The sequence below is a fragment of the Octopus sinensis genome, linkage group LG2 (assembly GCF_006345805.1).
Source record: "Octopus sinensis linkage group LG2, ASM634580v1, whole genome shotgun sequence".
In the NCBI taxonomy this organism is placed as follows: domain Eukaryota; kingdom Metazoa; phylum Mollusca; class Cephalopoda; order Octopoda; family Octopodidae; genus Octopus; species Octopus sinensis.
Window position 1 is genome coordinate 97,285,100 of NC_042998.1, and position 12,500 is coordinate 97,297,599.

Genomic DNA, 12,500 nt, shown 5'->3' on the forward strand with positions numbered 1-12,500 from the left:
AGAGAGAGAGAGAGAGAGAGAGAGAGAGAGAGAGAGAGAGAGAGAGAGAGAGAGAGAGAGAGAAGATAAGTGGTACAACATGATCAAGCATTGAGGATGACAGAAACATTTGACCCAGAGTCACAACATCTGACTAAACAAAGCTTGTTCTGTTTTGTCAACTACACCAGTGGGTAGTCCTGGACAGCTCTAGTGTTGTGGTGGAAAGGGGCCAAGACAACTACAGAGCTACATCACTGCCTGATGAGATATCAACTCCTGCATTCAGAGATGGAGAACAGCAGCACCCTCAGTACACAAATGTTCACCCTGAATGTTTATGTACTAAATTCTGTTGAGATATTGAACAAAAATTTTCAATAGTCAACTATTATTCTAAGATGTTGGAAAAAAATACTGTGCATAGGAAAAAAAATAGGCGTAAGAGTGGCTGTGTGGTAAGTAACTTGCTTACAAACCACATGGTTCCAGGTTCAGTCCCACTGCAGGGCACCATGGGCAAGTGTCTTCTACTATAGCCTCGGGCTGACCAAAGCCTTGTGAGACCGATAGAATAAGTACAAGACTTACAAAGAATAAGTCCAGGGGTCGATTTGCTTGACTAAAGGTGGTGCTCCAGCATGGCCACAGTCAAACGACTGAAGCAAGCAAAAAAGTAAAAGAGTGTGCTTCAACTAAAAATATACTGTTACCTTTTACCTTTTACTTGTTTTAATTATTTGACTGCAGTCATGCTGGGTCACCATCTTGAAGAATATTAGTCAAACGAATTGATCCCAGTACTTGCATTTTTAAAGCCTGGTATGTATTCTACTGGTCTCTTTTGCTGGACCACTAAGTCACAGGGACATAAACACACTAACACTGGTGGTCAAGCAGTGGCAGGGAACAATCACAGACACACAGACATACACACACATGCACACACACACACACACACACACACACACACACACACACACACACACACACACGCTTCTACCATATCTACTCATAAGACTTTAGTTGGCCTGCAGCTATAGTAGGAGACACTTGTTCATGATATCATGTAGCAGAACTGAATCTGGAACTATGTGGTTGAGAAACAAACTTTTTATTCCTTCATTGCCCACAAGGAGCCAAACACAGAGGGGACAAACAAGGACAGACAAAGGGATTAAGTCGATTAGATTGACCCCAGTGTGTAACTGGTACTTAATTTATCGACCCCAAAAGGATGAAAGGCAAAGTCAACCTCAGCGGAATTTGAACTCAGAATGTAGTGGCAGACAAAATACTGATAAGCATTTTGCCCAGCGTGCTAACATTTCTGCCAGCTCACCACAAACTTCTTACCACACCGCCATACCTGCAGTTAATCTGTTATAAAACTAATGCACTATGTGCCTATAAAAAGGGACCTCTCAAGGTTAATACTGCAGTATCCAGCATTTCAAGAAGATATACACATGAAGCTGGATATAAAGATTACCTTTTTGTATTAATACTGCTTGCATTGCAAATAATTAGTTTTTAACCCTTTCATTGCCAGCCCGGCTGAAACTGGTCTGGCTCTGAGTACAAATGTTTTGTTTTCATAAGTTTTGAATTAAGATCTTCCACCAAACCTTAGTCACAACTTATGTTCCTAACACTAGCTTAATGATAACTAAGTTATTTTCCTAAATTCTTTGTTATATTTAAAGTAATTGAAAGAGACACAGAGCATCTCAAAATAAATACAGTAATGAAAGGGTTAATAAGCCTACTGGCTATTTGCAACATAAATGGCTGAAAAGATTGTGGTATGCTGAAATGATGTAATCTGGCAGTTCTGGCACCAATAACAAATAATTCTCATTTGCTACGATATATGCCTATGCTTTTATGCACTATGCACCTGTATGAGAGGACCTCTCAAGGCTAGTACCACAGTAATCAGCATTCCAAGAGATTCACATTAAGTTGGATGCAGAGATTGCCTTTAGGTACTAATACTGCTTTCCTTGCTAATAATTATTTGGAGCAAGAATGTCAATGTAATATTTGAGTTACTGTATCATCATCGTCATCATCATCAACATTTAACAACCGTTGTCCATGCTGGCATAGATTGGATGATTTGACTGGGCTGGCATGCTGGATGGCTGCACTAGGATCCAATCTGATTTGGCATGGGTTTCTATGGCTGGATGCCCTTCTTAATGTCAACAACTCTGAGAGTGTAATGGGTTCTTTTATGTGTCACTGGCACAGGTGCCATTCGTGTGACACCAGTATCTGCCATGACTGTGATTTTGCTCAGCTTGATGGGTCTTCTTTTCAAGCATGACATAATACCAAAGGTCTTGGTCATTGCTTCCGTGAGTCTCAACACTCAAAAGGTACTTGGCCACTTTGCCTCTATGAGGCCCAAAAAGGAACTCAGCCACCTTGCCTCCATGAGGCCCATTTAAAAGGAACTCAGCCACCTTGCCTCCGTGAGGCCCAGCACTCAAAAGGAATTTAGCCACTTTGTCTCCATGTGACCCAATACTCAAAATGAACTCAGCTACCTCACTTCCATGAAGCCTGCTTGAAAAAAATGCAGCCACCTTGCGTCTGTGAAGCCCAGCACTCAAAAGGAAAGTTCAACACTCAAAAGGAATCTGAATATATAGTCAAATGGGTGTCATAACTTGGAAATTTTACCATGTTTTGCTTTCTTTTCTACAACCAGAAATTAAATGATGTAGAAGGTTTTTTTAATTGTTTAACAAAGAAAAGAAAAAAAATATAACCAACCAATACTCCTTGTATTATCAAACTGTCAGACTCAAATATAAACTTTGGTCTGTTTGATGATAACTTCTTGTCATTTTTCGTCCATTTTAACTTAGGTTCTGGGTTACCTGTAGCTTTACATGGAATTTTTACAGTACTACCAACAGTTGCAGTCATTAAATGACTTGTTTCTTCAATAGTTGGTGGAACTAAAGGAAAAATAAATAAAACAAACAATTTAAGAAATTAAAATATGAATCTTATTGTGTCTTGGGAAGGTCATTAGGCCAATAATAATAAGCACACAGTGCATGTGTTTATCATTGTTGGTTGTACTGACTCTTTCAAGACAAGTTTTGTTTCAACATATAAATTCACATCAAGAACCTTGCAAACCAAATACAAAAATGAAACCAGTATGAATGTTTTAGAACAAAGGTATTTGAAGATTGTGCAGTTATTCGCAAACATTTTAGACCATGGCTGCCTTAAGAGCTCCTCTCAGGTTCCTGGAAAACCACTGTGAAACAGTTATGAATTTCTTCCATTAATCTCCCCCAATACAACACAATCTGATAGACAGTCTGTCACTCCCTTCTAATATTCCAAGGTCACCTAGGGGCTATTCATCTCTTACTGAGAATGACTAATCAATGCTTCTGAACTTCAAATTCAGAGAATGAATACTTTATTTTATTTCTTATTTTATTTGTTTCAGTCATTTGACTGTGGCCATGCTGGAGCACCGCCTTTAGTCGAGCAAATCGATCCCAGGACTCATTATTTGTAAGTCTTGTACTTATTCTATCAGTCTCTCTTGCCGAACTGCTAAGTGACGGGACGTAAACACACCAGCATCGGTTGTCAAGCGATGTTGGAGGGACAAACACAGACACACAAACACAAACACACACAAACACACACACACACACAAACACACACACACATATATATGATAGGCTTCTTTCAGTTTCCGTCTACCAAATCCACTCGAAAGGCTTTGGTTGGCCTGAGGCTATAGTAGAAGACACTTGCCCAAGGTGCCACGCAGTGGGACTGAACCCGGAACCATGTGGTTGGTAAGTAAGCTACTTACCACACAGCCACTCTTGTGCCTCAATGAATATTTTTTTCTCAATCGTTATCTTTTAACTCTTACTTGCTTCAGTCATTGGGCTGTGACCATACTGGGGCACTCATTTGAAAGGTCTTTTTTTAATCAAACAAATTGCCCCCAGTATTTAACTTAAATTTTGTTTTATATCAATAGTGTTTAATTGATACTACTAACCTCGAACTCTCAGCTTGATTGCTTTTTCATCTCGCCCTGCACCGTTTTCTGCTATGCATGTATATGTTCCACTATCTTCAGCCCTAAACAGATAAAGTAAAATAAGGGGGAAAAAATCAATTAAAAATATAATAAATGTAATAAAGAGTGGAAAGCTTGCTGTCTACTGCTGGACTTAATCCACTTTCTACTTGAAGGTTTTGGTCATATCAATCTCATTAATGCTGCCATAATAACTCACTAACTGATTGATTGGTGCTAGGAAGGGTATCCATCCATAAAAACTGTGCCAAAACAAACATAGGAGTCTGGCCATCTCCTGTCAAACCATCCAACCCATGCCAGCATGGAAGGAAGACGTTAAACAATGATGATGATGATGTATGTATGTATGTATGTATGTATGTATGTATGTATGTATGTATGTGTGTATACAAGTAGGTGTGTGTAAGTGTGTATACCGTAAATCCTCGAGTATAGTCTGCCCTTGAGTATAATACGCAGAGGATTTTTAGGGGGTTGTACTTCTAAAAAACCTAAACCTTGTGTATAATATGCACTCCTTCTCTAACTTGAGTCAAGGAGCTCTATATAACGTCCTTGGTTTGTTAAAATGTATACGGTAACGTCCTTTATTATTATTATTATTATTATATATATAACATAATGCAAACGTGTAGCTTTTTGTGCATTTTGTTTGCAGAAAATAAAGAAATAACAGTAATAACAGTAATAACTTTTAATAAATGTTGCTTATTGCAAGTTATGGATGATTCTTTTATGACTTCAATGCTTTCAGGCTTAGCTCAAAGTATTTTCGTGCCTGACATCACAAAATGTGTCTGAATAAACATTGCCGAACAGCAAATAGAGACTTGGACATTGCTTAGAAAATAATTTTCATTTTTAACCTCATATATAGTACGCACTAGGGATTTTGACCTTTAAATTTTTGGAAAAAAAATGCGGATTATACTCAAGGATTTACGGTATGTTTGTGTCTCTTTGTCATGATTATCCTTCATTTCCAACATTTCTGTGTAAACATATCTGACCTTAGAGAAATATTACCTTGCTTGAAGATGGGAAGGGCCATAGAAATAAAGTGTATCAAGTAATCATTGTATTCCAATTTCCTTCACTTTTCAATGATTAGCAGATGAGCAACTATCTTTCCATACAAACACAACACAGGCTACGCTTTCAGATTTTTTGGATAAAGTTTTCAGAAATAACCCAATAGGTTTATCATTAATTCCATGAAATATTCAAGGGTCCCATTAGTACATATTAATGATATAGTGGTACAAGTTGTAGCAGAGCAACAGCTGCAGCAATAGCTATAGTAGTAGTACTAGCAGCAGCAGCAGTGGTAGTAGTAGTTATTGTTATTGATGGTTAGTCCCATGTCAATCTTTGTTAGAGAGAGGGTGGGGTAGGAGATTTGTAACATTGTTGTTACTGCCATGGCTACCACTAACACCACCACCACTGCCGCTGCCGCCGCCACCACCACCACCACCACGTCTTTCTTCTCTTTGTTATCATCATAATCATCACTCTTATTTGATCTCTATATTGAAAGAAGACATCTTAAACAAATAAGTCAATGAATAAAATTGTACCTTGGGAATGGTAAAGAGAGCTTGGTTCCATGTAAAATAACATATTTATAATTATCAATAGCTAATTCCTGTCCATCTTTGGTCCATCTAATGGTAGGCTTTGGAATTCCAAGACTGTCACACAACAAAACTACACTTTTATCTTCTTGAGTAGTATATCGTGAAGTGTTCACTGATATCTTTGGTGGTACTATGAAGAAGAGAAAAATACATGAAAAACAATGCTAACACCAAATCATATTAGTTTTAGTGATAATTCAAGCAATTACATATAATTTTGTCTTGATTAGCAACAATTTTTTGTTTAATAAATAAAAGAAAATTTAAAATATATGAAAGAAATTGCTGTATACAGTGCTCAGGTGCACTACCACTAAGAAAAAAAAAGCCATCAGGTGTGCTGTTGGTGGATTTCAGCAAGTATGGAAGTTTTGAAGGATGTATTGTCTCGATAAAAGGACTACAAACATATGACTGGTAGACCTCATAGTTCTTGTAAATGATGTTATTAACCCTTTCATTACTGTATATATTTTGAGATGCTTTGTGTTTCTTTCAATTACTTTAAATATAATAAAGAATTTAGTAAAAGAACTTAGTTATCATTCAGCTAGTGTTAGGAACATAAATTGTGATTAAGGTTTGGTGGAAGATTTTAATTGAAAACTTATGAAAACAAGACATTTGTACTCAGAGCCAGACCCGGTTTCAGCTGGGTTGGTAACAAAAGGGTTAAAGGTAGCATATTTGGCCCTTTAGCATTCAGATTTCTCTATCAAATGTTATTCACATTGTTTTTGTTTTGAAATAATTATGCATAATCTGATAGCTTCAAGGTTTTAATGATGCAATTGCATATTTTTAAAATAACATTGTAGGGTAGATGTGAGAGACCAAATCTGGCCAGTTTGAGCATAAAACAAGTAGAATATTTGGGCCGGATATGGATGATTTTAATACTGAAGGGTTAAATGGAGAAGCACACACACACACACACGCACGCATTCCTTAAATTAATTTGTTTTGGCTTTTTTTGTTTGTTTTAATGTTTTATTTTATAAAAGACTAGCAGTATCGCCCGGCGTTGCTCGGGTTTGTAAGGGAAATAATTATATAAGCATTTTTAGAGATGTAAAGTATAATAGCCATCTCAATATGGCTAACCACAAAGGGGGAGGGGTGTTACTGTAGCTTTTTACGTTCTGAGATTTAATAATAAATTTTAGAGAGTTACTTCCCTTATATATGTCAAAAATGGATTAAAAATGGGAAAAATTGATGGTAAATTTTTTTTTAAATCGTAGACTCATCGTAGACGCGCGCTAATACCCAGACGGTCTCGATATGAATCACGACTATAAGATACCCGGTTTTGGTTAAACTGCACCGCAAAATGTGGGAGTAGTTAGGAATCTAAATCGTAGGAGACAGATACACAACCTCACTTTTATATATAAAGATTTCCTCTATTTACATAATATTGAGGTCTCTTTCTTTCTTTTGTTATCTTACTGTTTTTACCAATATACATATATATATATATATATAAATATATATATAGTTACAGAGATGTACTTGCATAGCAAGTGACTTGATCTGAGATCATGTGCTGGAACGAAAACAGTTGCAGCGTTGAAGGTGTTTATAAGCCATTTAAGAAACACACAAAAACCGTTAGATTCACTTCAACATTTAAATTTAATTTGTCAAAATATTTTCGTCGCTTTGAGACCGCGACCTGTTAGCACGATATTTTTGTCAGTGAACAGGTCGCAGTCTCAAAGCGACGAAAATATTTTGGCAAATTAAATTTAAATGTTGAAGTGAATGTAACGGTTTTTGTGTTTCTTAAATGGCTTACAAACACCTTCCAGGCTGCAATATATATATACACACATATATATATGTGTATGTATGTATGTATGTGTGTATATGTGTATGCATGTATGTGTGTGTGTGCGTGTCTGTGCTTGTGATTGTCCTCCACCACTGCTTGACAACGAATGTTGGTTTGTTTACATCCCTGTCACCTAGTGGTTTGACAAAGGAAACAGATAGAATAAGTACAATGCTTACAAAAATAAAACTGGAGTTGATTCATTAAACTACAATTCTTCAAGGCATTGCCCCAGCATGGCCACAGACCAATGGCTGGAAAAAGCAGAAGAATAAAAGAATACATTCTCTGCTTTGGTCTTATGTTCAAGGCATGAGAAAGCTTGAGTTTACATGAGAAGGCCTAACAGACCTGGTAGAAACAGCAGCCAAATCTCCCTCAAATCACACCTTACTGTCTTATGTATGTATATATATATGAGCCAATGAGGGGGACCTCTACATGGTAGCTAGACCTGGTAGAAATAGCAGCCAAATTTCCCCCAAATCACACCTTACTGTCTTATCTATGTATATATGTATGTATGAGCCTATGAGGGAGACCCCTACATGGCAGCTAGACCTGGTAGAAATAGCAGCCAAATTTCCCCCAAATCACACCTTACTGTCTATCTATGTATATATGTATGTATGAGCCTATGAGGGAGACCCCTACATGGCAGCTAGACCTGGTAGAAATAGCAGCCAAATTTCCCCCAAATCACACCTTACTGTCTTATCTATGTATATATGTATGTATGAGCCTATGAGGGAGACCCCTACATGGCAGCTAGACATGGTAGAAATAGCAGCCAAATCTCCCTCAAATCACACCTTACTGTCTTATCTTTCTGCTACTTGGATATAGGTGTTATATTCGTCGTAAAAAACTTTCCTGTCACACACTCACGCACACGCACACACACACACACACACACGCACCCTCACACACACACACACGCACACCCACACACCCCCACTCACACACACGCACGTTAGCTTACAATTTTATTTATATATTGCGTGTCTATGTGTTGAAAGAGGAAGTGGGAGGCAGAGTGAAAGAATCACTCACTACAGTAAGTCAATTACTTTCATTTTATTCGTTGCCCACTGTGTGTGTGCGTTTGCGTGTGCTGTAAACCAGACTAAGAAAAGCATTTGACACACACACCAGAATGTGAGTTTTCTGTAAATTTTGCTTAATTGGAGTTTAAATTTTAAAAACTGGACCTGGCATGACGCGATGCATTGTACTCTTAAAAATGCAAGGTAAATTGTAATTGAAGAAATCCTATATTGTAGATTTGTATAACTCCCAAAGGGAGGCAGATAAAATCTGCCTTTTATAATAAGAGATGGAGTAAAACTATGTCAGTGATCAGGTTGCAATTGGTGTGATGAAAATGTTGACACCAAATGACAAATGCTTTAGTGAAGTCAATATTTTTTGAGTGTTATTTAATGGCTAATATGTATATTCTGTGCTGTAACTGTTTTGTACAATATTTAAAGGTTAATTTCCTACAAACCAATATAAAAAAAATGGATCTTACTGGTAGTATATTCTACTGCAAATGGTTTAAGAATATAGGTTGAATAAAGAATTTAAATTAAGGAAAATTTCAGATATTGATTTCCAGCCTCAAGTCAAAGTTAATATGGATGTATTTATGAATGTAACATAAGAATTCTTTACCAAGTCAACTAATGTGAGCAGAAAATGTTTGTGTCAATGGAATAATTCATGTGCAAGCAGATACATAGTCATTGTAACAAAAGGAAAGTCAATCAAATATAAATACATTCTTTTCTACTCTAGGCACAAGGCCTGAAATTTTCGGGGAGAGGGCCAAGCGATTAGATCAACCCCAGTATGCAACTGGTACTTAATTTATCAACTCTGAAAGGATGAAAGGCAAAGTCAACTTAAGCTTATGTTGATTCCTCCATGGTGTTGTTTTGCATTTATAATAAAATAAATATATACAAATTATAAAAATAATACAAAATATACAGTACAGTACTGTTTCTACTTTGTGGATTTTCACCTATCGCAGTGGGGTTTTTGAACATAACACCTGTGATAGTTGAGGAATTAAAGTATATATATATATATATATATATACATCATCATCATCATCATCGTTTAACATCTGCTTTCCATGTTAGCATGAGTGGGACGATTTGACTGAGGACTGGCGAACCAGATGGCTGCACCAGGCTCCAATCTGATCTGGCAGAGTTTCTACAGCTGGATGCCCTTCCTAACGCATACCACTCCGGGAGTATAGTGGGTGCTTTTACATGGTACTGACACAAGGGCCAATCAAGTGGTACTCTCATTAGTCACATCAGCGATTTTGATTTGATTTCACTTGCCTCAACAGGTCTTTGCAAGCAGAGTTTAGTGTCCAATGAAGGAAAGGTATGCATAAGTGGGCTGGTTACACCCCTGGCATAGGCCATGAGGTTATGGTCTCACTTGGCTTGCCAGGTCTTCTCAAGCACAGCATATTTCCAAAGGTCTCGGTTACTAGTCATTGCTCCAGTGAGGCCTAATGTTTGATGGTCGTGCTTCACCATCTCATCCCAGGTCTTCCTGGGTCTACCTCTTCCACAGGTTCCCTCAGCCACTAGGGAGTGACACTTTTTCACACAGCTATCCTCATCCATTCTCACCACATGACCATACCAGTGCAGTCGTCTCTCTTGTACACCACATCTGATGCTTCTTAAAGCCAACTTTTCTCTCAAGGTACTTACACTCTGTTGAGTATGCACACTGACATTACACATCTGTGTTCCTCATCCCTCTGGCTGAAAACTGATGAGAATTTGACAACCTTCTGTGTCTGTTTCCCCTATGTTTGTGCATTTATTATATGTTTTAACTTTTATATATATTTATATATATATGATGGGTTTCTTTCATTTTCTATCTACCAAAATCTCCACTCACAAGGTTTAGGTCAGCCTGGGGTTACATAGTAGAAGGCACTTGCCCAAGGTGCCATGCAGTGGGACTGAACATGGAACCATGTGGTTGAGAAGCAAGCTTCTGCCTACACAGCCATGCGTGTGCCTATATATGATAATCTTTTTAATGTACACTTTCCAATTTCTTGCATGGGTCAACAGAGTTTATTGAGGCAGACTTTCTATGTCCTTCCTATTGCCAATCCTCAACTGTTTTCAAGTAAGGGGATATTTCCCCATGGCAAACCAGACATATTTTTACAGAAAATATTCTATTTGCTACAGGGAAATGAATGACACACTTGTATGACAGTGACACCCCATTTACAACTATCACATGATATCAAGACAGGGATACACACACACACACACACGCGCGCACACATGCACACATGCATATATGACAGGTTTATTTCAGCTTCTTTCAGCCTATGACTTGGAATAGAATCAAATCTCCTCGCAAGGTCTTGGTTGACCCAGGACTATAATAGGACTCATGTCCAACTTGCCAAGTTGTGTGGTTCTTAACCACAGTGCCATAATTGCATGCACACATAGAAGAAGAAGACTCCCTTCAGTCATGACTGACCATGGGATTGCACCTAGAAAGTTACCCTCCCAGGCACAAGTCCAGGCATGGTTGTTTATGAAAGACCAACAGTCGCCCATGCATACAGGCCTCCCATCTCCACACCACCAGTGTTATCCAGGGGAAAGGCAAAGGCCAATACAGCAACTCATTTCTAAAGCTGAGTGAACTGAAGCAACATGAAATAAAGTGTCTTGCTCAAGAACACAACATGCAGCTTGGTCTGGGATTCGAACTCGCAACCTCATGATCGTAAGCTCGACGCTCTAACCACTGAGCCATGCACCTTCACATGCACACATATATACATACATAAATACATATATACATCTATGCCCATGACACGTAAAAGGCACCTGGGCTGGTGACTTGTAAAAGGCACCCACTACATTCTTGGAGTGGTTGGTGTTAGGAAGGACATCCAGATGTAGGAACCAAGCCAAAATCAGACCGGAAGCTGAAACAACTCTTGACTGGTACTAGTTCCACCAGTCAAACCATCTAACTCATGCTAGCATGGAAAGCGGATGCTTAAATGATGATAACGATGATGATGATGATGATACATACATACATATAATTGAAAAGATTTGGAGTCAACAAAGAGTATGGTTGGACATTTATTTTCAATCACTACAATTGTTTCTATGCAACATAGTTCTCAAGGCATGCAGGTACTTGATTTTGCAACCATTTTTTTCAGTTATCTATTCACATACAACAGAAGTCCAGGCACAAGCCTGGAAGTATGTTTAATACTACTACTGGATAGCGCAGGGTAAATCTGAAGGCGGATGAGCTTTATACTGTACTCTACTATGTCCTTAACAGAATATACCATAACTACATACATATATACATAGAGCTTATATGATATACATATACCTGCACATGTATGTATGTATATTTATCATCAGCATCATCATCACCATTTTTGCATCATCTTTTTTTATGTTAAATATAGTTTTGCTGCTACTTTTTCTTGCTATCACTAGGTAATGACTGAAAGTGATTTTGCAGGAAGAAGGATTGAAACAAGGTGTGTTGTGTTTACAAGGCCTTGTGGCTACAACCCATTACTTTGCAGCTCACTATCGGTTAAATTCTTATTGTCTGTTTAAGAAAATAAAGAGGTTGTTTTGAAAGTTAGGTGTAAAATATATAACGTGAAAGCAGAAAAGAACACAAATACGAAGTAATGAATTACATACCTTGAACTTCAAGATGGATTTGACCAATAGCACTTCCAGCATTATTCTGTGCAATGCATGCATAAGTACCAGAATCTGAGAGTGTTGGTCGGTGCAGAACCAAAGTACCATTGTTGAGTATGGTAATACCTGAATGCAAATGTTACATAAAATGATACATATTTAAAAAAGAAAGAAGTATTTTATTT

General features: G+C 37.8%; 1 protein-coding gene across 2 annotated transcripts in view; it reads right to left on the reverse strand.

Annotated features, from left to right (window-relative positions):
- The window catches only part of LOC115225415 (hemicentin-1-like), a 410,505-nt gene that overhangs the window by 115,551 nt on the left and 282,454 nt on the right, over positions 1-12,500 (reverse strand). For both annotated transcript variants that reach the window (XM_036498554.1, XM_036498555.1), the window contains exons 34-37: positions 12,313-12,441; positions 5,659-5,848; positions 4,034-4,116; positions 2,764-2,951 (exon numbers count right to left, since the gene is read on the reverse strand). In XM_036498554.1, coding sequence (XP_036354447.1) covers positions 2,764-2,951; positions 4,034-4,116; positions 5,659-5,848; positions 12,313-12,441 — 590 coding nt within the window. The remainder of the gene's footprint in view (positions 1-2,763; positions 2,952-4,033; positions 4,117-5,658; positions 5,849-12,312; positions 12,442-12,500) is intronic.